The 27,962-nt window shown below is 37.9% G+C and overlaps 1 protein-coding gene across 4 annotated transcripts; it reads right to left on the reverse strand.

Annotated features, from left to right (window-relative positions):
- Window positions 1-699: 699 nt before the first annotated feature.
- Window positions 700-26,699, reverse strand: NIPA2 (NIPA magnesium transporter 2). Of its 4 annotated transcripts, none has more exons than XM_047086620.1 (7): window positions 26,509-26,699; window positions 25,573-25,709; window positions 17,784-18,011; window positions 16,420-16,476; window positions 7,391-7,481; window positions 5,836-5,996; window positions 700-2,196 (listed from the first exon to the last, which is right to left on the reverse strand). In XM_047086620.1, the coding sequence occupies exons 3-7, from the start codon at window positions 17,920-17,922 to the stop codon at window positions 1,562-1,564; spliced, it is 1,083 nt and encodes a 360-aa protein (XP_046942576.1). In that variant the 5' UTR covers window positions 17,923-18,011; window positions 25,573-25,709; window positions 26,509-26,699; the 3' UTR covers window positions 700-1,561. The 4 variants fall into 4 exon arrangements, with proteins under 4 accessions (XP_046942576.1, XP_046942574.1, XP_046942575.1 ...); XM_047086618.1 differs by having other exon boundaries at window positions 26,495-26,699; XM_047086619.1 differs by having other exon boundaries at window positions 26,460-26,699.
- Between the last annotated feature and the right edge of the window lie 1,263 nt (window positions 26,700-27,962).

Raw genomic sequence — 27,962 nt, forward strand, 5'->3', positions numbered from 1 at the left:
TGCTGTAAGTGCCCTCAGTGTGCCTTTCGGTCAGACACTTGCTCTTGAAAGGACGTCGATTAAAGCCTTGCTTCAGATGCTCCAAGTCTCCATGTCCCTCCTTCGATTGGGTCGGTGAGCCTATTTCTCATAGTGTATCTGTGATACTAAGATTACATGGGAGAGGCAGTTAGGAAAAAAAATGTCTACAAAGGCTCTTTACAGGATTAATAAGAAAATGGTGACGAAAAGGAAATTTATTTCATGAAATTTGGGAGACTAACTCGGTCCTGATAAAGCCAATGCAGAGCTGTGTGGGATTGGTGCCATTACCATAGTGAGGCTCTGGCGACCTCCAGGCAAGGACAGTGAGGCACCTGTGGTGACTGGTTAGTGGAGGTCAAGCTGTGTGACCTGGGGTAGGAGCAGCAGAGTGGGAACAAGCCTGTGTTCTTCCTATTACCCAGTGGATAGTGTCAACTGTCACTTTTATACGGCCAATTGCTATGATGATCTGTTTTGAAGCTGGATGGGAGTTCATTATATAATATTCTACCTTTTTGCATACATTTGAAATTTTCCATAAACACTTTTTCATGGATGTTTTTAAAAGGTCAAAATATATAGTGGTCTACACAAACTCTTAAGTAAAATATCTGGTACAAAGAAACCATATTTTACAAACATCTTGTGTGTTCTAAGCATTCAGACTTAGATGAGAACTGTTTTAATTTTTCTTTTTATTATAACATGAACTAAATTTAAGAAATTAGTCTTTTGACTTTATTTCCCAGAGTTGTTAGATCTAAATGACAATATAACTCATTATGAAAATATACTGAAAAGTACAAGAGCTGATGTAAAATGGTAATCAAGGTTCCAGGTATCAAGAGATTAGAGTAAGTGAAGAATGAAACTGGTCAGGCTGTAGTCTGACAGACACAGGATGCGCTGGTTTAGCATGGTGCCATCAAGGAATAGGAAGACCATCAAATGTGTGGTGGTAAGTCACAGTGTGAGAAACATTGCCTCAGGCAACTTCCTACCCTCTTTTTTTTTTTTTTTTTGTAAATTAGTTTTTCTTCATTTAGTAACTTAGGTTTCTCTTTTAACATTTTAAAATTAAGTCATCAAACAGGAGTCATTTTTACAGGTAAGGTAAATCACAGGATAATGTATTAGGAAAATTTTGTTCCTTTTTAAATCAAAAAGCCTTCAGATGGTCAGGGATTGATGGAGTGGGGATGACAAATATACATTTCAGATTTTCATCACCAATGAAAAAATACAGCATTTTTATAGACTTAAAACTGTCAGTGCATTTAGATTTTGGTGAAGGAAAATTTAAAATACCTCTATAATAATACAATGTTAATAGAAATTGGCCATGTACTGAGGTCATTTTAGTGAGCTACCATCATGTAAATATAAGAAAAGTAATTTCTTGGTCCAAATCAGTGAAACTTTAAAAAAGATTGTCTCTAGAGAACATTTTTTGAGAACAATGTTTTTTCAGACACATTCTGATACTCAAATTAACTTTATAACACAATTATAGATTAACCTTTTAATTACATTTTTCTTAAAAAGCTGTGAGATTTCCATTTCTTCGGGAGACATTTTCACCACTGTGTTGTTCAATTCCACAGGTTAAGTTTTCTTCATTATTACTAAGAACTTCATACATGTTAGACAGATTGCCATTCATTGCTTTTTCATCTTGTCGAAAAGACACAGGGAGACTTGCTAGAGTAAAGCTGACATCTTTAAAGGCATGCAACAAGAATATTCCCACAATGATTGTAAAGAAGCCACTCAAAGTACCAATGACATCATCAACAGGCATATCTTGCCACTCCTTAAAAAGAATAGCTGAACAAGTTAAAACTGATGCTGTAAAGAATACATAATATATTGGAGTCACAATGGAAGTGTTGAATATATCCAGAGCCCTGTTCAGGTAATTAATCTGTGTGCTTACACAGACTATAAGGCTCAGCAGCAGAATCCAGGCCAGGGGATGTCGCAGCACAGGCTTTCCAGCAAACAGCTCTTTGATAGCAATGCCCAGGCCCTTAACACAGGAGACTGAAAATGCTCCAATTACAGAGCAGATTGTTATGTACACAAGAATGTTTGTCCGTCCATGGCGAGGTCCCACCACGAAAATTAAGATCAATGACACAATGACCACAAGTGTTGCAAAGACCACAAAACCTGGAGGAGGCAAGAAAAGGCTTATTTTATTTTATTTTATTTTTTTTTTTTTTAATTTTTTTTTTCAACGTTTTATTTATTTTTGGGACAGAGAGAGACAGAGCATGAACGGGGGAGGGGCAGAGAGAGAGGGAGACACAGAATCGGAAACAGGCTCCAGGCTCTGAGCCATCAGCCCAGAGCCCGACGCGGGGCTCGAACTCACGGACCGCGAGATCGTGACCTGGCTGAAGTCGGACGCTTAACCGACTGCGCCACCCAGGCGCCCCGAAAAGGCTTATTTTAGTAATGGTGTAAGTATTAAAAGAAACCCCTGAGAATCCAAAACTCAATACAAAGGAGAAAAGGTGTGTCCCTAAAATAAGTATTAGATTTCTTTTGCTACCCTAGCAAAAGCACACACATAAAAATTTAGTTAAATGTATACACTGGAAGCACCATAACGTGCTTCATATTCACAAATTGTTATACCACTAACATTTTTAACATAGTATCTCAGGCCCCATGATAATTAGACCATAGGAAACATCAGAATGATTCACAGCCACCTATTCTAGAAGATCTTACTACTTCCTACCCACTGGAATGCTCTAATTCCAAGAATGGAAATAATCAGAAACTAGTGGAGAGAAATTATGAGATGATCTTGAACACTCAACAATTTATAGATGCTGAAAAGAACAGCAGTTATAAAGTTCATCCTAAAAGGAGTAAATTTTTTAAATATTTAGAGACAGTATTTAGAGACAAACACTGGGGTAAACAGCAAATCAATAAGAGAATCTGAAAAGTATTGTCAGGGATCTCATTGAATATGGAGAACTGAACTTAGCAAACAACTGTGTAGCACCATGGGCCAGGCACTTTTCTCAGAAATTTGCACTGATTAATTCATTTAATCCTCACAACTACCCAATAATATCAATACTATCATCTGCATTTTAAGATGAGGAAATTGAGCAGTCACTCCTTAAACTCTGCTAATAAATAAATAGTAATAGGATTCTTAAAGAAGCAAATGTACAAAAACAAGAACAGGTAAAGGAGATGACAGTAACATTATGGAAGCCAAAAAGCAGAAGATAACTCATAACTGATAAAGCATATCCATGAAAGCTGAATCCCACATCAGCAGTGATCAAAGACTAGAATGTAACTCAGTTTGCAGCACAGAACTTTCCAAAGATACAATGTATCTCTGGAAGTGGGGTTAAGGGGAGACTGAGAAACAGGAGGCCTGGCTGAAAGTCTATTAAATTATGATCCCAGAATCCCTGCTCAGTTCTGAACATCTGAGTGACTGTTCTTCCTTCCACAGTGAACTGGAGGACTCTGGGCCAGTTGAGTATGAAGGTACCACACTAACACAGAACTTTAGGGTAAGGTAAATGTCTATGCCATTGACTCCCCCTGTCCCACTCAACTCCCAGGACTCAGGCAGCCAAGGAGGAGACTTTGCTGGGGATTTGACAAGCCCGACATTCAGAAGGCAGCCAAGGATCACCAGGAGAGGCACCAAAACAAACAGAAAAAAACAATGGTGAAATACCAGAGAAGCAACCAGAACTTGAAGGGGCAAAATTGGGAGAAAAAGGTAAGGTCCACACTCATCTCTCTGCTTTCTCCTTTGCAATGACTGCCAGTTCTAGAGTAGGGAGTAAGGATGGGCATAAAGGCCAGCAGAAAGTGGTGACTTGAGGCATGTGGAAGTTTCAGTAGACTAGGCAAAAATAAACCTTGGAATTTTGGGCTGCCTAAGCAGCTAGGACACAATGGACCAAGATTCCAGAAAGGAAGGAACTGAAGACAAGTGAGCCCAAATTTCTAAGTGCAACTCCCCTTAAGGCATTTGTAGGCACAGAAGCTGCACGTGCCTAGGTTAGAGAAGCCAAGTGGACAGCCTGGTGAAAAAGCAAGAGAGCTGAGTGAAGAGGCCTGCAATCTTGGAATGCTAACACAGACACTGCCATTCAAAGTTCACCAAGGTGGAAGGTCCAAGTAAACATCCCAGGCTATCAGCTGAGAGAAAAGGACTTTGATCAAGAATATAAGCAAAATGGAAAGACACCAGCCCCTAAAAAGATAGAAGCAACACTTTAAGTTAAAAGTAATCTGTACTTGTATCTGCCCGACAGAAGAAATTTAGGTTCTCTCTGAAGGAATAAAACATCATTTAGAGCCTGTACACTTTTTAATATTGTATGTCCAGCATTTAACTGGAACTGCCAAAAGACAAAACTAAATGACTGAAAACAAAAGAAAAAATGGAGCCCACAAATAATCTTGACGTTGAAGTTTGCAGAAAAACTTTAAAATAACCAGGACTCTCTGAGGACTTGCTGCTTACCACCATGCATGTAGTTGACCATACATATATGTGAAATGTTGAGAGGGTGAATTTTGTGTTGTGTTTTTTTGGCACACACACACACCAAAGAATAAAAGCAAGCTCTTGGAAATTAAACATGAAATAGCAGAAATAAAAAGTCAAAGAACTGTAAGACAAAACTGAGGATATCTCCCCGGACACAGAGCTAAAAGGAAAAATGGTAAAAACAGGGAAAATATATATAAGAAAAGTCATGGTACAATCAAGGAAGTCCAATCAACAGAAGAATAAGAATTTCACAAAGAGAAAACAAAGAAAATTAAAGGACAAACTGATTTCCTAGAGTGAGATACACATTTCCAGATTTAAAAAAATCCATCAAGTATCTGGGACAATGGATAAAACTGGCCCACAGCTAGGTACATCAGTGGAAAATTTCAGATGACAAGAGCAAAGACGACATCCTGAAGGTTTCTAAAGATAAAAGATGGGTCACATATTAAAGATAAAGAATCAACTGTGTTTGATTTCTTAGCAGCAACACTGGAAGTGAGAAGACAATGAGGTCACATAGATTAAAGGCATTTTTATATATACAAAGTCTCAAAAAGTCTCATCTCTTCTGTGCCTTTCTTCTCTCCTACAACAGTGGCTCCAACCAAAATGAAGGAGTAAAACCAGGATTCAGAGCCAAGAAAAAATAGAAAGTGGAGGGGATCCTCTACAATGCTGATGAAGGAAAATCTAGAATGACAAATGTGCTAGCACCCTCAAGATACCAGTCTAGACTAAGGCCAAAAGAGTCTCTGGCAGAGATTTCCAGAAGAGATGAAACTGCAGAATACCTAATGTGTTTGAAATTTCTGAGGGGAGAATTAAGACCACCGGAGAAAAGCTTCAAGATGGACTGGTATATTCACAGAAAAGTTATCAAACAATATCCTTATTAGTAAAGGAGAAGAAATCACAACATATCATATGTCTAAACTGGGAATAAAAGTTATGTAGTGATTATAAATAAATCACTTAACACGGAACTAAGTACATTCAACAGGTAGTAGATATAACAGATGATGCCTAAAGCCAAAGAGACTAGCAGCAATATGAGCACGTTATTTATAGACAAAGAGTTAAAAGAACAAAATAAACAAGGGTTTAGGGGCTGATAGTGGAGGAAAATGACCACTATTTTTCATAATAAGCTATGTAGAACAATTTGTGTCTTTACATGCACATAAAATTTTAGTTAAAATAAAAACTAAATAAAAAAGCAAACTAGTAAGACTGATACAGCTTTTATTATTTCTTACCTGGATCTCCTAGCTTGTGAGACATTTCATTTAGAGTCTCGATCTCCTCTTCTTTTGGAGCATGAATGACCATAACTGTAGATCCTAGAATACTTAGCAACCATCCAATTTTCCCATGAAGATTAAGTCTTTCATTTAGAAAGTATGAAGAAAGAATGGCACTAAAATGGTGGAGAGGAGTGTGGAACATTAAAATAATCACACTTTTCTCATATTTAAATATCAACACAACTCAGAATTTTAAGTTATTAAAAAACTAAAACACTGTGAACTTGTAAAGATTCTGGCTTTCAGACAAAGCTAAAATGAAAGTTTCCAGAGAAACACTGGTTTCATCATACACTAAACCAGCATAGTTACCGTATTTCTACTGTAGAAAATATGAAACTTACAATAAATGGAGCTGTGGCACAAATTTATAGCATTTTTATAGCATTTTATAGCATTTATAGCCTAAGAATATAAGTCCAAACCCAAATTTTATACTTAAAATTGGCTCAACTTTATTTATCCATACTGGTTGATGCATACTTCCTATGTGTTCATGTAATAATTTGTCTATTAATTAAATCATCAAGTTTAAAATTTTTTTTGATGTTTATTTGATAAAGAGACAGAGCATGAATGGGGAAGGGGCAGAGAGTGAGGGAGACACAGAATCCGAAGCAGGCTCCAGGTTCTGAGCTGTCAGCAGAGCCCAACACGGGGCTCAAATCCATGAGCTGTGAGATCAAGACCTGAGCCAAAGTCGGATGCTTAACCCACTGAGCCACCCAGGTACCCCTAAGTTATCAAATTTTAATACATTATAGCCAGTTTAATCCAAATCTAAAAATATATATAATGTAAACCTATAAATATAATGGTATAATATACAGAAAATTCAGGGTAAAAGACAATGTACCATAATATATCATTATATATTACATAGTATCTTGAAAAATTATGTAATTTGCATATAATATCAATTTATATATATATACAGACTATCTTGGGGGAGAAAAATTAAAAGAAAACTTATTAATCAACTTTGAGAATAGTAGCCCAAATCCAACTTCAACTATTAGGGGCTAAGCTAATTAGCTACTGGGGCTAAGCATTAAGATAACAAAAAGGACAAATCTTGGACTGCTCCAAATGAGTACCCCGAATCAGGCTTCAGAGGCACATAATCTTGCACCAAATCACTGATTTTCTGTAGTAGGTATAAAAACTGATTTATCATCAACCATCATCTATCAAAGTGTACATGTCTCAAATGATAAATGTTCCAACAAGTCCAACTTGAAATTTTAAAAAATTGTAATAAAAGTAGAACTATCATTGGCTCTGAATACAAGCAAGAAAAGCATAGATGCATTTTCTCTCCCAAATCGACAGCATGCCTATGCACAAAAGATAACCCTTTAAAAGCAAATTAATACACAGCTTAAAAAAAGTTCTCAAGATTGTTTAAATATAAATTATTCTGAGCATGTATAATTAGATGGTACTGAATACTTCATGGACTAAAATACCGACTGCTGTTTCTACATATGAAATGTAGTGTCCTTACCTTACTAGGACGCTGAGAGCTCCTAACGGAGTCACTAGGGTGGCTGGTGCAAAGGCATATGCAGCAAAGTTGACCACCTCACCTGCTCCCACTTGGGAGATAGATAACAAAAGAAACTCAGGAACAAATCACTCAAAATGGAAATGCCTGCATTTTATTTTCATTTAGAGTTGACCCATGAACTGAACAGGAGTTTAAACTTTGTCCACTTACATGTACATTTTAACCACTGTAGATGTATTCTGTATGATCTTAATATTTTCTCTAGTTTATTAAGAATACAACGTATGATACATATCATATACAAAATATATGCTAATTAACTATGTTGTTGGTTAAGACTTCTGGTCAATAGCACACTAATAGTAAAGTTTTTAGGGAGTCAAAAGTTATTTGTAAACTGTCAACTGCACAGGGGGTTGGTGCCACTAACTCCCATGTTGTTGAAGGGTCATACACTCATACACACACACACACACACACACACATATAATAATGTACTATTTATATATTATGTACTATATATATAATATATATTATATATGTATATATATTATGTACGATTTCAATTGTATTTAGCAATTTATTTTCTCCCAGCTATTCATAAAGGTTCTTCTGTAAATTATCAACACTAAAGTTCCAACTAATTAGAAACAAATCTGTAATTTTAACTGGAAGAGACCTAATTTATGCTTACAGATTTTTTAAAATAAAATTTTAATAGATACCTATATCCTATGACAACAAACACAAATCAATTAAAAGCAGCTAAAACTGGTGTAAAAGCACTTCTCCCAAGTCTTTTTCACTAGCTTTTTCTTTTTTTAAAACCCAACTCTTATATTCGAAGGACATCCTTAGGTACCTACAATGTTCCAGATGCTGTTGTAGGATCAGGAAATGCAGCAGTGAGCAAAACAAAGATACTGTTCTCCTAAAATTTACATTTTGTGAGGGAAAACAGGCAAAATAAAGGTCAAGTGATTAGCCACGCAGTGTAGAAAAACAAAGTGACAGAAAGGAATGGAGTGCTGCTGAGGGCAGGATCGTGGTGCCAAACATGGGCACTATGATAGGAAACTTTTAGACAGTCTGGTCTGAAGTGAAATATTTACCTGCAGCTATCCGGGGGGGAGAATGTCCCAGTCAGGGAGTACAGCAAAAAAACCCTCTGACTCAAGGCAATGTCTGGCATGTCTGAACAGCAAGGAAGGCAGGACAGCTCCAATAGAATGAGCAAGGGGAGAGTAGCCCAGGAGTCAGAGGTAGCCAGGGCCATATGGCACAAGTCCTTTGTGAGTCCTGACAAGGATTTCATCTAAATTGAAAGGCCACTGGGGAATCTTATGCAAGGGAAGGATGTGATCTTATAGAAAAAGATCACTCATGGCTACTGTTTTCCAAAATGGTTATACCAAATTTCACTTAGTAGAGTAACAGAGCTCCCTTTGTCCCACTTGGTGGTACTGTCAGATTTAGAAGTTTGCTAATCTGTTAATGGGGAATGGGATTATTTTATTATTCTTCCAATTTGCATTTCCCCTTTTCATGTGTTGGACAAAGGAAATCTTTTAATGGAGAAGCTGGTCAACTTTTTTTTCCTGTCTGCCAGTAAATCTATTTGTTTTCTCTTACTGATTTGAGGTAAGTTTTTATAGATTTTGGATGTAAATCTTCTGTGGGTTAAAAATTGCCCTAGGCAGGAGAGTCTTTGACAAGGTGGAGGGGAGTGAATCCAGAACACAGATGGAGGGGCTAGCCTAAGCAGGAGGAGGACGTTTTTCTTTGTAACGAGAAAAAGGGATGAGAAAGAAGGTAAGATTTCAGATTTGGTGTGGGAAATGGAGGGAGTTCTTAATGGCTTTTATGATCTCTCTGAAGTAGAAGGCCTACCACTATTTGAGAGTGTGGAAGCCAGTGGAGTTGGAAGAGGAAAATAGAAGGTTTAAAACAGACTCACTGATATTTCTTTTTAAGTTTATTTATTTATTTTGAGAGAGACAGACAGACAGACAGACACACTCCCAAGCAGGCTCTGTGCTGTCAACACAGAGCTCAACGGGGGGAACTGTGAGATAATGACCTGAGCCAAAATCAAGAGTCAGATGCTTAACCAACTGAGCCAGCCAAGTGCTCCTTATTTTATTTTTTAATGTATATGTATTTGCAACCCCCCTCTCCCCCAAGACTCACTGATTTTTAGGGCAATTGAAACTACGCTGCATGACACCGTAACAGTTGATGTATGTCATTATACGTTTCTCCAAACTCACAGAATGTACATCAAGAGTGAACCCTAATGTAAATTATGGACTTCGGGTGATTGTTATGTGTCAGTGTAGGTTCATCAACCGTAGAAAGTGCACCACTCTGATGAGGGGTACTGATAATGGGAGAGGCTATAAATGTGTATGGGCTGGGAGCATATGGGAAATCTCTGTCCCTTCTCCTCAATACTGCTTTAAACCTAAAACTGCTCTAGGTTAACTAAACAACAACCAGAAAAAAAATAAAAATAAAAATTTCCCTAGGCATGTAATAGAGTGTGCTAAAAAAAAGCCCTGGAACTGGAGGAGTTTCAGAATATTGGAAAGTCACAAGGACATTATGAAATGGAACTAGTGGCAAAGAGGTGCTATCTGGAAAAAGAGGAATGTGAAAAAATTAAGAGTTTTTATCCAAGGTAAAGCAAGTGCCAGAAGAAAACATCACAATAAAGTTACAACAGCTAAAAGCTGAGGCAATATCAAAGGATAGCTTTGTAAATGAAATCATTTCACGAATCAAAGTTACATGAGAAAGTCCCATCAAAGGAACAAATATTGATAAGCTATTGTTTGGAATACTCTTGTATTGTTTTATATCAACCCTTTTTCCCACAGTGTTGACAATTTGATATCCATGAGATATCAACTTAATATTTAGTAATATTTTGAGTTAAATCAGCAAAATATTAAAACCATTTTTTTGCCACATTCTGTAATTTGCCTTGTCATTCTTTTAAACTCTTGATAGTGATTCCTACAACTTGCTTGAGAAATGTTATTTTTTAATTTTAATTCCAGTATAGTTAACATACAGTGTTGTTAGTTTCAGGTGTTCAATATACTAATTTGACAATTCTATACATTATTCACTGCTCATCTTTAAGTGTACCTTAAAAAAATTTTTTTATTTTTTAGAAAGAGCACAAGAGTGGGGGAGAGGGGCAGAGGGAGAGAAAAGAGAGCCACAGAGCTTGATCCCACAACTCCAGGACCATGACCTGAGCCGAAATCAAGACCAGGACGCTCAACGGACTGAACCACCCAGGCACCCCTTAAGTGTACTCTGAATACCCTTCACCTATTTCACCCATCTCTTATATGGGAGATCTTTCTTTAAATTCTTTATCCTTCAAATTCTTTAGTGTTCTCTTTCACATTTAAGTTTATAAACCACCTAAAGTTTTTATGTATGGAGGTAGAAATCAAATCTTATTTTTTTCCATATGGATTGTTACAATAATATATACTGAAAAGCACATTTCTCTATTTCAATATCATCTTTGCAATAAATATACTGTTTTTGGGTTTTAGGGTTCGCCATTCTTTTCTATTGGTCTATTGTGTATTTTGGCACAGTACCATACTCAGTGTAGCTTCATAATAAATCTTAATACCTAGTAGAGTAAATCCTTTCACCTTTTCTTAAGAATATCTTTGCTTTAGGGGCACCTGGGTAGCTCAGTTGGTTAAACAGCCTTCGGCTCAGGTCATCATCTCATAGTTCCTAAGTTTGATCCCTGCACCCGGCTCTGTGCTGACAGCTCAGAGCCTGGAGCCCGCTTTAGATTCTGTCTCTCCCTCTCTCTCTGCCCCTCCCCCGCTCACATTCTGTCTCGCAAAAATAAACATTAAAAAAAAAGAGTATTTCTACTTTACTTGGACTTCTGTATTACCATTCAAATTAAAAAAAAAAATTTTTTTTTCTAACGTTTATTTATTTTTGAGACAGAGAGAGAGCATGAACGGGGGAGGGTCAGAGAGAGAGTGAGACACAGAATCTGAAACAGGCTCCAGGCTCTGAGCTGTCAGCACTGAGCCCCACGCGGGGCTTGAACTCACAGACTGTGAGATCATGACCTGAGCTGAAGTCAGACGCTTAACCGACTGAGCCACCCAGGCGCCCCTCAAATTTTTAAATCAACTTACCATGTAGCACATAAGCACATAGGTTTTAAAAGGAATAGCACTTAACCTGTCACTATGGAGAGGAATGTTGACTTTCCAATAAGGAATCCTTCAATCCATGAAAATAATATATCCTTGTATTTGTCTTTTTCTCAATAAGATTTCATTTTTTCCATCAGTATCTTTCTCATCTTTTGTTAGATTTAGAATTAAATAATTCTTGTTTTTAAGAATTATATGCAAATGACACCATTTTAACATTTCATTTTCTAATTGTTGCTGATAATACAGAAACACAGCTAAGTTTTGTATGTTGACTTTGTAACCCAACACCACTTTGCTAAATCTTAATTTTATAATTTATCTGTATATAATTTGGAATTTTTATACCCACAATCATACAATCAGTAAATAATAAGTTTATATATTTCTTTCTATTTCCACCCCTTTACCTTACTGCATTTATTATGAAATTCTTTCAGGATATTGAAGGAGTAACGAGAAGTCATTTGTTTGTTTCCAGTTTCAAAAAGAAAGCCTTCAATATTTCATTTTGGTGCTTATTTTGATTGTTCTGGTTTCACTGGTCTTGAAATGACTTATTTGAAATGGTTTTTTAGTTATGAATAGTTGCTGAATAAAAATTCGGTAAACTGAAATGATGCTTTTTCTGAATTTATTAACATCATTAATTACAGTGATTGGTTTTCCAAAGTTATGCCAACTTTACCCCCCTAAAATAAATCTAGTTTGTTCATAATTTATTTAGGATTTTTGTATATATGTTCACAAATGAGACTAGACTATTTTTCCTTTCTTATACAGAGTCAAGTTTTGGTATTAGGATTATACTAGATTTTTAAGAAGAGTAGGGGAATGTATACCGTTTTTTCTACTATTAGGAAATTACTCCATTGCAATTATTTCTTTTAAAAATAGGGGCACCTGGGTGACTCAGTTGGTTAAGCATCTGACTTCCGCTCAGGTCATAATCTTGCAGTCCCTGAGTTCAAGCCCCACATCGGGCTCTGTGCAGACAGCTCAGAGCCTGGAGCCTGCTTCAGATTCTGTGTCTTCCTCTCTCTGCCCCTCCCCTGCTTGCACTCTGTCTCTCTCAAAAATAAACATGAAAAAATTTTAAATAAATAAATATATAAATAAATAAAAATGACCACAGAACTTGCCAATGAAACCATCTGGGCCCAGGGCTTAATGTATGCAAAGGTTTTAAAACTATAGACCCAACTGTACTAAGTTAGTAGAAATCTGCCTATTTTATCCAAGTTCTTATATTTACTGAGATAAAACTGTTCAAACATCCTGTTGGTATCTACAAAACTCTAGTTACATTACCAGCTATTCTGCCTTCTCTATTTCTCCATCAGTTTCAACAAAAGGTTTATCAATTTCATTTAGATCATAAACCCAAATGTTGGTTTTAATACCTTTTGTTTTCTATTTAATTTTAGCTCTTCTCTTTACTTCCTTCTACATTTTCTTCTTTTTTTCTTGAACTAGATGCCTCACCTTTCTTATTTTTAATTATATTTATTTAAAACTGTAAATTTTAATAACTTCAGTAATAGTCCACAAGTTATGATATTTTGCATTGGGCACCAACATACTATTTTCTAATTTGAACATATTTTCTATTTTCATTCTGACTTCTTTAAACCATGGAGTACATAAGTGTATTTCTAAACTTCCACACATAGGGATTTTTATGTATTCTTTTTGTTACTGATTTCTAAGGTAATTATAATGATCTATGAAAACACTCCATTAAATCCTTTGAAAACTTTAAGACTGGCTTTATGGTCTAGCAAATAGTCCATTTGTATAAATATTCTTTCCATATGCCCTTGAAAACAATGTAGATCAATGACATGTCCAAAAAGTTTGTTAAATTTGCTCTTCAAATGTTCTATAGACTTAACAATTTTACTCTGCTTACCCTATGAGAGTGTTATATTAATATTTCACCATATGGTGTTGGATTTGTCTATTTCCCCTGTTCCTGTGTCAACTTCTGCTTTTAATATTTCAAGGCTATATTATTAAATAAAGTTAGAACTGTTAAAGCTTCCTGAGAAGTTGAACCTTTTATCTTTATGCTTTGAATTATATTTTACCTAGCATACTCTTCAATCTCAACTTTCTTCAGGTGTTTTTCCATCTTTCTCTTTCAGCCATTCTATATCCTTGTTTTACAAGTACATCTTGTAAAAGACATGTAGTTAATTTTTATTTGTTTTTATAATTCCAATACAATAATCTTGTCCTGGTTTCCATTCTTAGCAGCACCTGACTCTGACCCTTATTAGCTCAATTCAAAAGTTCACTCTCTCTCCTACCTACCTGCTCTGAAGTCTGCAATTACATCTAGAGCAGAAGTGTCTTCAGCTTATCATTCTGAGCTTTATGCCTTTCTCTGATCTTGGCTAGGTAATTCATTACATGTTGGATCTTTCATGTTTTTAAGAGTTTATATTCTATCCAACCTTTTAACTTGTTTTCAGCAAATCTTATCAGTTCATCTTCAAAACAAAATCCAGTATTTTACCACTTCTTAACACGCTCACTGCAACTCCCTTGGGTCCATGCCATCACCACCTCTTACCTGATTATTTCAATAACCTCCCACCCGGTTTTCTTGCTTCTTCCCCTATGTGGTCTATTCCTCAACACAGCAGCCTGAGAGACCTTATTAAAATCTAAAGCATATCGGGGCGCCTGGGTGGCGCAGTCGGTTAAGCGCCCGACTTCAGCCAGGTCACGATCTCGCGGTCCGTGAGTTCGAGCCCCGCGTCGGGCTCTGGGCTGATGGCTCAGAGCCTGGAGCCTGTTTCCGATTCTGTGTCTCTCTCTCTCTCTGCCCCTCCCCCGTTCATACTCTGTCTCTCTCTGTCCCAAAAATAAATAAACGTTCAAAAAAAAAAAAAAATTAAAAAAAAAAAAATCTAAAGCATATCATGTCACCCCTTTGCTCAAAAGTCTCCAGTGACTTCCCACACATTAAAGTAAGAGTCATTTCTGTGATGTACAAGACCCACCCTCATTACTTCCCTGAACTTATCCCCTGCTACTTCCCCCACATTCACTCTCTTGCTGTTCTTGCCTCTTTAATGTTACCTGAGGCTTTAATAATCCAGTGCTGCATTAATAAAGCACTCCAAAATGTGGCAGTTTAAAAGACAAGCCATATTTTCTAATAGTCAAGATCTCATGGTTTCTCATAACTTCTATTGGTCAAGACTTCAGAAAGGGATCAACAGGTACTTCTCACTCAGGGTTTTTCAAGAAGTTTATAGTCAAAGATATAAGCTGGGGCTGCAGTCATCTGAAGGCTGAATTTCCCTCAGTAAGCAACCCAAGCAATCAAGGCAAAGCCACAGGCTTTTGGTGACTTGGCCTCAGAAGCCACACATTACAACTTCTTTTGCATCCTATCACCACACTGGGCCAGCACTAATTCAGTGTGAGAGGATTATACAAAAGTGTAAATACCAGGGGGCAAAAATCATTCTGAGCTATCACACTTCAAAAGGTCAGATTTGCTTCACCTCATAGCCTTAATATTTACTGTTTCCTCCTGCTTAAAACATTCCTCCCCCAAATATCCATATGGCTAGCCCCCTCATTTCCTTTATATCTTTTATCCATCTATCCTTCACATCCCTTCCCTATCTTACTCCTAGCAAATGTTAGCATTTGTCACTAACACACACATTTTAATTTCTTTATCTTGTTTATTATTATTTGTCTTCCATCTAGAATGTTAAGTCTTATGTGCATAAGGATTTTTCTGTTTGTTTCAACAGTTTATCTCCAGCGCCTACAACACCTGGCATACAAAAAACAATCAGTATTTGTTGAATGAATAGTCAAATCAGTCTCTTTGTTATTTCAACTGCTCTTAAACTTATAAGAACATTTACATAATTTAATCCTGAATACTTTGAAGGCTCAGTGAATTAAATATCATTTTTTATGTACTTTTTAGCGCCCCTCTATGCACTTTTTTAAAGGTAATCATCAAAATAAGCATGGACACTCTTATCAAATGGATACCTGTTTTCCAATTTGGAATGAAAGTCAATGAAGGGGGAGGAATTAAAAATGGGATGTTTTCTACAATCTTTTTTTTTTTTTTAAGTTTATTTATTTATTTTGAGAGAGAGAAAGAGTGCGCAAGGAGGAGTGGGGCAGAGAGAATTCCAAGCAGGCTCCACACTGTTGGAGCAGAGTCAACAATCCCACCAACTATGAGATTACAACCTGAGCTGAAACAAGAGTCAGATGCTTAGCCAACTGAGCCACCCATGTGCCCCTCTATGATCTTTTACTATCAAATTTATCTTCTTAAACTGAGAATTTAAAAAAACACAGGTATATTAAACATGTTTTAATCAGACAGGTAAAAGAAAGTCTTCTCATTCAAATTAAACTATTAAACTGCTTGCTAAATGACTTTTACTGGCTTAAGTTTTACATATTTTGAGTACTGTTCATTAAAAAACAAGAATTTAAGGGGTGCCTGGGTGGCTCGGTCAGTTAAGCATTCAACTTTGGCTCAGGTCACGATCTTGTGGTTTGTGAGTTCGAGCCCCGCATTGGGCTCTGTGCTGACAGCTTGGAATCTGGAGTCTGCTTCAGATTCTGTGTCTCCGTCTCTCTCTGCCCCTCCCCCACTCACTCTCTGTCTCAAAAAAACCCCCAAAAAACACTAAAAAATTTTTAAAATAAAAATGAAGAATTTAATTAGTTTTAAAATGTGCTAGTAATATGAAGCTGTACTAGTATATACAAATATTTTAATATACAATTATATTTTCTTGAAATGTTCTCTATACATACTTGATAGCAATCCAGCCCACCACAACCATTCTTTAAGATATGCATGGCCACCTTGACCTGTGAATGAAAAAATATTTCACTTTTTGGGAAGATTATCAGACTCTTATAAATTTATGACAACTATTAGCTATGACAGATTTTAAAACATCTTATTTGTTGATGATTATTACTTTGAATAAAGGTTCCATCATGATTTCTTAGATAATATTTTTATAATTTTCTTAGAAAAGAGGATGAGGATAATGAAAATGTTACAATTTTTAGGTTTGCACTATACTACAAACCTCATTCCTTGAGTGAAGTAATTAAATTAATCCTTATATTCAGTCCATACTTCATTCTTTTGTTTCGTGAACTCAGCTTCAATAAACCAAGTAAAGAAAATGAACCAGTAAGTAGTAGTCCAGCTTCAAATGAATTAGTCTGAAAGTGGATAAGCCATATAGGTGTGGGTTAGCCCCATTTATGAGGCAGTTACCTTGGAGAAAGGGGTCTTATATTGACCATACATAAAAAGTTAAGCATTAATCACAGTCTGGGGCTGCTAGGATATTCACCCTCCTTTTCTACTTGACTTTCTTCCCAATAAAAATAATAAAACCAGGAAGCAACTGGTACTTAAGCCATTGTCCAAAAGAAAAAGCCAATGCAAATGAACTCTTTGATAAACATATCCATCATGGACAATGCAAGTACCTGTCTTAGGACAAGAATGAGGAATATACTTGTTCACGCAGTATATGCCAATACTCTCTCCTTTGCCCACTAACCTCTAATAGAGGCTACTATTTTAAGATGGTTTGACTAGCTCTGGCCATAAAGATGGCACAGGAAAGAGGGAGAAGGTGTTTTGTTTTGTTTTGTTTACTACCAAAGCAGGTCTTCCTGTGAGGTCAGAACCAGACCTAGAACTAAAGCAGAGACTGAGTGATGAAACACGGCCAGGATGCAACATAATGCTGTTGTGAATGCGCCAAAGTCAGAGTGGGGGTTCAATCATAACGAGTATCCCCCAAGATCTTGCCTTCAGATTCTGATTCTATTCATAAACCCTTATTTCCTTCTCTGCAGAAATATCAAAATTTTAAGATAAGACTGGATGCTAATAGGGCACTGGTCCTTATTTCCACTTTGAAAGTAACTATAGGAGTGAACAGCTAGCTTATTAGTGACATTGTCTCACTTTTATTTTTCTCATTACAAAGTAACTGATGTTTGATTCTCTATAAACATTTACAAGGCTTGCATAGTTCAAAGTTTCAAATATACTAACTAGGAATTAAGATGTGGTCATCTACCATCAAGAACCTGAGTAAACAAGCATACACAGATATCATTTCACAGTCACATAGGGCATAGCCTACCTGCTCTCATGGAGCCTTTTCTGGCAAGGCGCAGAAGACCTTTTTTTTTCAAAATGAAACTCCCGCCAATGAAAATGCTGGAGCTCATAGCCAATCCCAAACCAATGTAAAAGTCATATTTTCCACGCCCCTGGATCATTTCGTTTGTTACTGAAGTTCTTTAAATCACACTGATTACAAAACAGAGAAACCGCTGGTGCTAGAGGCAGGGTTATGCAGTCTTCAAATCTAAACAATGCAAAACAAGACAAGATTTTCAGAGAATGATAGTGATAGTCCAAATGCAACTCAAAAATTTACTCCATTTCTCTTCTCATAAAGGAATATTTTCATTACTACTATTGATAATATATTTACTATTTATAATTTATCACTAATGTAATTATCTCTCTTCCAGTTATGGCAAAAGATAGGATCATGATATAAAGCCATACTAAAAAATCAAACTCATGGAATCAGGGAACAGACTGGTGGCTACCAGAGCCAGGGATAGAGGAGTGACAGATATGGGTATAACATAAAGAAGTCTGGGGGTATAATGTACAGCATGGTGACTACAGTTAAAAATACTGTGTTGTACATTTGAAAGTAACTAAGATCTTAAAAGTTCTCATCACAAGAAAAAATTTATAATTGTGTGAAGTGATAAATGTTAACTGAATTTATTGTGATCATTTTATAACATATACATATATGTAATCATTATGTTGTATACCTTAAGCTAATATAATGTTATATGTCAGGGATAACTCAACAAAACTGAAAAAAATTATGGGAATGCAAGCTGGTGCAGCCACTCTGGAAAACAGTATGGAGGTTCCTCAAAAAACTAAAAACAGAATTACCCTACAACCCAGCAATTGCACTACTAGGCATTTATCCATGAGATACAGGTGTGCTGCCTTGAAGGGACACATGCACCCCAATGTTTATAGCAGCACTATCAACAATAGCTAAAGTATGGAAAGAGCCCAAATGTCCATCAATGGATGAATGGATAAAGATGTGGTGTATACATATATATATTTATCTACCACATGTATGTGTATACACACACACACACACACACACACACACACACACACACACACACAATGGAGTATTACTTGGCAATCAAAAAGAATGAAATCTTGCCATTTGCAACTATGTGGATAGAACTGGAGGGTATTATGCTAAGTGAAATTAGAGAAAGACAAAAATCGTATGACTTCACTCATTTGAGGACTTTAAGAGACAAAACAGATGAACATAAGGGAAGGAAAACAAAAATAATATGAAAACGGGGGGGGGGGGACAAAACAGAAGAGACTCATAAATATAGAGAACAAACTGAGGGTTACTGGAGGGGTTGTGGAAGGGGGGATGGGCTAAATGGCTAAGGGGCACTAAGGACTCTACTCCTGAAATCACTGTTGCAGTATATGCTAACTAGTTTGGATGTAAATTTTAAAAAATAAAAAAACAAAAAAACCAGACCTCATCTGAACAGGCAAGACAGCCAGAGATTGTATACCATGTGCATGGTACTATCTATGCAAAATATGGTAGAGGAATATCTGTAGGTCAAATAAATACTGTTGAAGCAGTAAGAAAAAAAAAAAAGAAAAACAATACACTAAATTTAAAAATTTAAATTAATTTTATAAACTCTAGTTTCATATTTAAATAATGGTTCCAGTCTTAGTTGACAGTCCAAAGTAACAAAACTTTGCTGTTAAGAAAAAATATTCTACAGAATGAAAATAAATCATAAAAATATACAAATTTAGTTCATAAATACATTTACCAGTTTCACAACATGTCCTTTTTAAATAATCTACACAGAGAAACTCAAAATTTTCTCACCCATACACTTTCTTCTTTGAAATCTATGTAGATATAAACAGATGGTTATTTATTTGTTATTTAGCCTATTTGGGGGTGTGTAGAAAGAAAACAGCTTCCACATTATTTTGTTAGCGGAGGATGATCATTCTAACAGACAGATGTTTGCCATAGTGCAAGTGTGATACTGATGGACTTTTTGGAGAACATGAGGGCCATGGACCTAGAGGGCTCAAACCCTAAGACCAGACAGAGAGCAGAGGCTTATCAAAGACATTTCAAATGTCACTCATGAACTCTGCTAACAAATGAACTAAAGCAAAGTGCAGAAAGTAGAGGGAAAGATATTACTCAGCAAGAAGGTTTATGATTAGTTATAACTTACTGCCAGCCCAACTTTCTGGTAGGTCTTGAGATTTTCTGTCCCACAAATTAACTACTGAGTTCCAGAACTAATCTACAATTCAGTCAGGATCCTCACTCATTAACCCTTGCCCACTAGCCAACTTTTTCCATTGTTCAGGTTATGAGATTCTGGCTTTTAGCAAAAGCATCATAACTCTAACGACCTAACCCCTCAATTGCTTTATCCATTCACTCAAACAGTATTTACCAAACATAAGCATTAAGCATTATGCTAAGCTCTATTAATAAGATGGTGATAGCTAAATTTTAGTCTTCCATGGGAGACAAACAAAAGACAGTTAAATAAAGGGTGATAATGTTCTGTAATAATGGTAAAAAGGGGCCAAAGGGGCCAGTGTTTAGATTTGCCTGTTGAGTCACATTATGGTTCCCAGAACCCTTCATAAGAACAGTCCTTCCCAACCCATTGATTTGGGGCTTGGCTCCGTGGCTTATGCTGGCCAATGGGGGGAAGGTGTAAGTGACAGGAGTGCCAGTTCCAAGTCTAGACCTAAAGAGGACCTTTATATTTCTGCTTGCCCCTTTGCACCCTGCCATCACCCTGTGCACAGCCAAACACAGAGTCATCCCTGCTGACTTAATGAACCATGAGTACGATCATAAATAAATGCTACATGCCACTGGGATAACTAACTTACACACCTAAACAGACGTACTACAGATAAATATAAAATTCCCATCAGATTTTTGAAAAACCAAAACTTGTCTGCAGAAATGGGGATCAGTGGTAAAGATGGGTGGCAGGCAGACAGGGGTTCATTGTATTATTCTACTCTATGTACTATGTACGTTTGGATGTTTCCATATTAAGGTTTTTTAAAACACATGTTGCAGTGCTCAAGAGCTGCAGAGACGTCAGGAGAGAAACAACTAACAAGTCCCAAAAGCAAAGTCACCCCACAACCTAGGATAAGATAATATTGAAACATGGAAAGAACATAAGACACTCAAGTCAGGGAGGTGCTCCGAGTTTTATAAGTATCAGTCACATACAATATGGATGAGATTAGCTGTCTAATTGAAACCTTTCCAGAACTGATCTTTCTCATAAGGATTTGGAGAAGTATCCCTAGTCCTCTGAATGCCACTCCTAAGGGAAGAAAATGCATTGAGAAAGGTCCAAGGCAGGGAATTTGGAAGATTCAGTCCTGCCTCTAGCTGGGTGCATGACCTTGGTTGAGTCGCCACCTTAACAGAGACACATAAGAAAAGAAAGAAGCTAAAGAATCTGTAAAGTTATTGATTTCCAAATTTCAAATAAACTATTGGTCTCTTTATGTGGTAGCCCCAAACTTCAACTTAACTTCAGCTTGCCTTTGGAATAATTCTGGACTGTGACCATCAGTTATGTACAGAGACATAAACATATGCAGGGAGGGGGGAGGCAGAAAATTTGGGAATAAAATGGTTAGCAGAAAGAATTACTTCTATAGACTGTAAGGGCGCCTCGGTGGCTCAGTGGGTTAAGCGTCATCTTTGGCTCAGGTCATGATCTCGCAGTTCATGAGTCTGAGCCCCACGCTGGGCTCTGTGCTGACAGCTCAGAACCTGGAGCCCGCTTCAGATTCTGTCTCCCTCTCTCTCTGTCTCTCCCTAGCTCATGCTCTGTCTCTCTCGAAAATAAACATTAAAATATATATAGAGAGAGACTATAAAAAGATTATGACAACAAAAAAAGTGTGCTTAATGGTATTCCCAGCACACTCTAAATGACTCACTTAACCATGTTTATGACCCAGTCTTCCTCACTAGACTGCCAGATGCTGGGCTCCTACAGCTTCAAAATATGTCTTAATATCGGTTTTCTCAGTGAATATAGATGAATGGAATAATTATAATTGGCCCTAAAAATAAAGCTGTATCATTTAGATCAGCTTCCTAAAATGTAACAACTGTTTTTACAGTGTATAAACTTATGAACTGTAAAAAGTTGTCAAAGTATGCTGGGAAGTGATAGTGTTATATGTAAGTGAAAATGCAAAGGTAACAGTAAAAAGTCTGGGAAGATGGGAGTAAAGAAACCTAGCTACCAAACACACTTCAGCCCACTCTGCATTCCAATGAACAAGGATCACCTAATAGTCATCAAAGCACCCCCTAACTTAAAATCAGCTCCTTTAACCATTATCATCATGAAGCACTGTTCTTAATTATCATTCAAATTCTACTGAGGAAGTGACTACCTAAAGTTCTTTGGTCCACAAACCTCCCTTTTAAAAGTCTGAACAAGCTGATTTATAGTTTGAATATTCTGAAATCTATAAAATATAACTTTGTTACCTACATAGATGATACCCATAAACAAGTCAGGTTTAGCTACAGTTCCAATCCAATAGCTTCACAAATCCAAATTCAGACTTCACTTACATAAAGCTCATTTTTTAATTTTTTTATTTTAGAGAGAGACTGCAGGCACACTCACAAGCAGGTGAGAGGGACAAAGAGAAAGAGAGAGAGAGAGAGAGGGAGAGGGGGAGAGGCGGAGAGGGGGAGAGAGAGAGACAGTACACCTTAAGCAGGCTCCATGCTCAATGCAGAGCCTGGCGTGGAGCTCGAATTCACGAACCCGCGAGATCATGACCTGAGCCGAGGTCAGACGCTTAACTGACTAAGTCACCCAGGTGCCCCTGAAATGGATTGTTTTATTCTTGAGTATACTATGAAGTAGGGCCAGGTTTAAAGACAGCTAAACAAGAAAACTTAGTATGTTTCACTTCAACTATGTTCTCAAATCAGAGATGACAAGCTTCAGGTGATAATGTGCCCATCCTACCTCTGACAGGGAACAGGTAGAAGGTCCCATCCCATTCTCCTCTCCTCTAGCTGTTATATTATTTATAGTGTGGTCATCTGTTCAGTAAACATATGCGGAGCAGCTCTAATATGCCAGATGTTGGGGTTATAAAGATGATTTGATCACAAGTCCCTGACCTCAAGGATTCCACAGCTGAGTAAAATGATCTGAAGTGACCCATTTTAATTTTAAGCACACTTTTAAAGGCTCTTAGAATTTCCAAATTGTTCTTTCTGAAGTTTAATTTTCAAAGGTGATTTTACTTTTACGAATATTTATAACATTAACTTTCATTAAATACAAGTTATGTTAAAAATGAAATAAATATATCTTAAAGAAAATAAAGTTTTGAAATTGGTCCACCTTCTTCTAAAATATGGAGAACATGTAACAGGAAAAGATGGGACTAGTATTCTACCATCTATAAGATAAGCTGATACTAAGATTTGCTTTGCAAAATGACTAACAGTAGGCAACGCAATTACCAAAGTCATATACTTTTTAAAAATATACCAACAGAAGTACATTTACAGCTTTAAACTTGTCACAGCATTTTTGACATTTTTCACAAAACCTTGAAAGGTATGTGGTGAGGGCCCCATGAAGAGAAAACAGGCCCCATGAAGAGATGTCAAGCAACTTCTCAAGAAGTGGGTAGGTAGCAGAACCAGTGCTAGAATCCAGCCTTTTGCCTTTCCCACTGGAGTCTCCATTTAGACCCAGAGGTGGAACACAAGGAAGTAACAGCTCCAACCAGGCTGTCAGTGTAAATCATCATCCGCCCAATCTGCTCCTCCTTGTATTCTGACCATGGCTTCACCATCCTCATTACCCAAACTGGATACAAGGGCCAAGAGTACCATATGGAGTATACCTTTGTGAAATACAGCCTCATATCTCCATGGCTCTCCCAATCCTCATTCAGCTTCAACAATGATGCTATCACACTGCTCTATAAAACACATCTGTGCTATCTCATTCTCCTGCTTAAAACCTTAGAATGGCTACCCAATGTTTACAAAAAGAAGTTCAAATTTTGTAATCCTCTAACACCTTTCACCATTCGTTCCCAACCTAACTTTTAAATCTTATTTCCCTATACTATAATTCACATACCCTATGATACACCAGAGGTCAATATACTGCTGTCATTCTTACCTACTCCTTCTCCTCCTCCATACCTTTGTTTATATTCTCCCTTCATCTTAAAAAAAAAAATTATTTTTAATGTTTATTTTATTTTTGAGAGAGCGAGAGAGCATGAGCAGGGGAGGGGCAGAGAGGGAGACACAGAATCTGAAGCAGGCTCCAGGCTCTGAGCTGTCAGCACAGAGCCTGACGCAGAGCTTGAACTCACAAACTGTGAGATCATGACCTGAGCCGAGGTTGGACGCTTAACCTACTGAGCCACCCAGGCGCCCCTTCCCTTTCGTCTTTTAAGGTGCAAACTCAAAATGCACCTCCACAATGAAGCCCTGCTTGAATTCCACAAACCAGAGAAATCAATCTTTTCTGAATTCCTTGGCCTTTAAACCTACACTTCTCTTTGGACACTTTTCTAGCCTATATTATGGTTACTTATGTATACGACTTACATCCCCTTCATGGTGGCTTCTTGTGGACAAGTGCTTATCTCATTTACTCAACCAACAAACACTGACATGAATATATACTATGTTCCAGGAATGGGAATATAGCAGTGAATAAAACAGACCAAAACCCTGCCCTCATGGAATTTACCTTGTGTTGGAGGTAGGGCAAGACAATTAAAAAAAAAAATAAATAAATAATAATATTATATTGGAAGGTGGTAAATACTATGGTTAAGGGCATTAAGGAGTTGGGTTGAGGGGATTCTATTTGAACTAGTTTGGTTAAGAGGACCAGTGGAGAAGATAACACTGAGTAAAGCCCTGAAAGAGACAGGAAAAGAACAAAGCTGAGAAAAAATGCAAAGGCATGGAGGTATGAACTGTTATGCAGCTTTCCAGGAAAAGAAAGGCCACTGTGGCTGACACTGAGTGAACAAGGGTAGGCAGGATACCACAGCAGGGTATTTTTATATAAAAGAAATATCCTGAAAACAAGTGTAATTCTTTTTTATCATTTCCCTCTAAATAGTAATAGCTACTACTTACTGAACACCTATGAAGCACTGTTCCAGGTAACTGATACACATTATTTCTAATACATACAATGAGAAGAAGGTATCTTTATCCCCACCTTACAACTAAAGAAACCAAACCCCCAAGGGGTTAAATCACATGCAGAGGACCACACAGAAAGTTATACAGTCTGAAATGGAACCTAAGTGTCTACTAGACTCTACTTCTATATGGGCTGCCCACACTGAATGAAAACTAATATTAGAGTTCTTAATCTTTACTTCTGTTTGGTTTCCACTGATTTAACTTTTTCCAATCTCTTACTTTGCTAATTATTTTTAAAAAGTTTTCTTTAATGTTTATTTTTAAGAGAGTGAGAGTGAGCAGGGGAAGAGCAGAGAGAGCAAGAGACAGAATCTGAAGCAGGCTCCAGGTTCTGAGCTGTCAGCACAGAGCCCGATGCAGGGCTCAAACTCTCCAACAGTGAGATCACTACCTGAGCAAAGTCAGCCAACTTAACCGACTAAGCAACCTGGCTTCCCGCTAATTATTTTTAAAAACGGTACTTATAAATACTGCAGAACCTAAATCTCCAATCCAAATTTAGCAACATCAGTTATAAATTAAAATTTTAACTTACATGTAAGTTTAATATGGTCTCTCTTATGAAAAAAAAGGCTGGAAGAGGTCAGAGATGACTTATTCACTCTCATTTCCTTGTAAATAATACTCTTTATTCTCATTTAAAGTTTTAAACCCTGGTAGAGTAGCTCCGGCCTGGAAAGAAGAAAATACATAAGTAAGCAAAAGGACTGAACAGTTACCAAACAGTTTCAAAAATTTGGCTACTAGCCTCCATACTCTTTTTACTTACCAACATGAAACCTACTCAACCAAGCATAAACAACATAGTGCTTCAACAGATAGCTTACTGCAATGACACAAAGATCTCTACTCTCCCATCTTACTTTTACTACTAAAAAAAAAAAAAAAAGTACTACCTAGGTATATGGTTTATAGAGAATTTCTAAAAACAGAAAACGTAGTCCTGTATTAAACGAATTGAAAAACCTAGTGAACAAATTAAAGAGACACAAAAACAAAACTAAACGTATGTAGAGTTTTTATGAAAAGGAAGGAGGGATTAAATGACTTTATAAAAGTTAGGAAATTAAAAGTCATGTTCAACGGCTGACTTCTAAAACTTGTTCAACGGTCAGTTAATATCTCCGCAGCAGCTGAAACAATCTAAAACTCACAACAAAACGAAAACTATGTGAATGAGCTGAATGAACTGGTGCCCCGACAGGGTCAAGCCAGATTTCCATAGAATTTAATAGCAACCCAATTCGCAGTGGGATTCCTTGAGGCAGGATAAGAGGAAAAGCCCTTCCATTTCACAACACACGTGTTCCCAGGGAAGAGAAAGGCGCCCCTGAAGGGCCCCTGCCAACCCAAGACCAGCAGATTCGACCACAGCCCCTTCGCCCTTGCTTGAAAGAAAAAATTAAAAACTGGCGACCTCACCCCAACTGGAGGCCGCCCATGGTCCCCTCCACTACCTGGCCCTGGTCACCTCCGCTCACACGCCCACACAGGCCGCACGGGCCGCCCCTTCTTGAGCTCGCGCGGCCAGTGCCTTAGACGCTGTCCAGTAGGAGGTGAGAGCATCCAGGGCTGCAGCCGTGCGCGCCGCCTCCTCCATGGGGGAGCGCCGAGGGGAGCCTGCCCCGGATGACCCGCGACCGCCGCCGGGACCTAGAGCTGTAAGTAGCCGAGGAGAGCCTGGGCGCGGTCGAGTGACGCAAAAGGAGGCGCGCGCACGCGCAGTGCAAACGCAGCAAAGGCCCGCCCCGGCCCACCTTACTGTGGATTTCCGGTTTCTTTAGCTGGCCTTGGGCTGTGGAGAGCAAAGAGAGCGGGGCGGGATGAAGGAAGGAGTGGATGCAATATTTTGCAAAGTAGGTTCGACGAGCAAGTGATTGAAGTCAAAGAACTGTGTGCTACTTGCTTAAAATGCGAATTCCCTTACGTGGTTACCGTGTAAAGCTGCATTTTAAGCAGACTGCCTAGCAATCCCTAGGGAAATGGTGCTCCGAGAGGGCAAGGGGCGGAGCTAGGGCTGGGCCAGGAGGCTGGAGGCGGGTCCCGGAACGCGGAGGTGCGAAACCAAGTGGTGGGGGCGGGATTGGGCTCCAAGTGGGGCTCTTTCTTCCCAAGGGTGACCTAATCGAAACCCGTAGAGATGGCGTTCTTTTTAGTGGTTTGGTAAAAGCGCCTTTTGAGACACTTGGAGCAGAGATGTATTTCTCATGAGATACATAGGCAACCCACTGTTAGACTATCCCGCTTTGGCTTTCTTAGAACCCACAATCATGGTTTTCTATAAAATGGACAAAGACAGAGGGCTCATTTATAAGAGGAGGGGGCGGGATGGGGTGCGACTAGCCAGGTCGGGTTATAGGTGCCAAGGTCCTCTGGGTATGTTGTTCCTGTTTCTGAATAGATTAAAAAAAACCCAAAAAACTAGTATTTGAAATGTTAATCATGTAGAATGGGATTTTTTCTTTAAGTTTATTTTGAAAGAGAGACCACGAGCTGTGGAGGGGTGGGAAGAGCGAGAGAGATCGATCTCAAGCAGGCTCTGCACTGTCAGTGCAGAGCCTGAGGTGGACTTGAACCCATGAACCATGGGATCAAGACCTGAGCTGATATCAAGGGTCCCATGACCACCAACTGACCCAGGTGGAGGCGGGGGGGGGGGGGATGTTTTTTAAGTGAGTGCTTGTTGAACCAGAAAATGTCAAATATAATTTGCTCTTTTCAGACTAGTCTAATTGGACTACACAGCCCTTACACTCTGGTTTTGTTATAAGTGACTATGCAGCCACTAATTTAAAAGTTTTTAATCTTTTGTGAGCTTGGTAACCAGCTAATCGTGCCATTTTAGAACTGACTCATAGGGCCTTTTTTGCTTATTTCTTTGGTCTCAGCCAAATTCTAGCTGGATTACATAGCCAAATAAGGAAT

The sequence above is a fragment of the Lynx rufus genome, unplaced genomic scaffold (assembly GCF_022079265.1).
Source record: "Lynx rufus isolate CCGP_SWC_20201006 ecotype Redwood Valley unplaced genomic scaffold, mLynRuf1.p SCAF_21, whole genome shotgun sequence".
NCBI classification, from domain to species: Eukaryota; Metazoa; Chordata; class Mammalia; order Carnivora; family Felidae; genus Lynx; species Lynx rufus.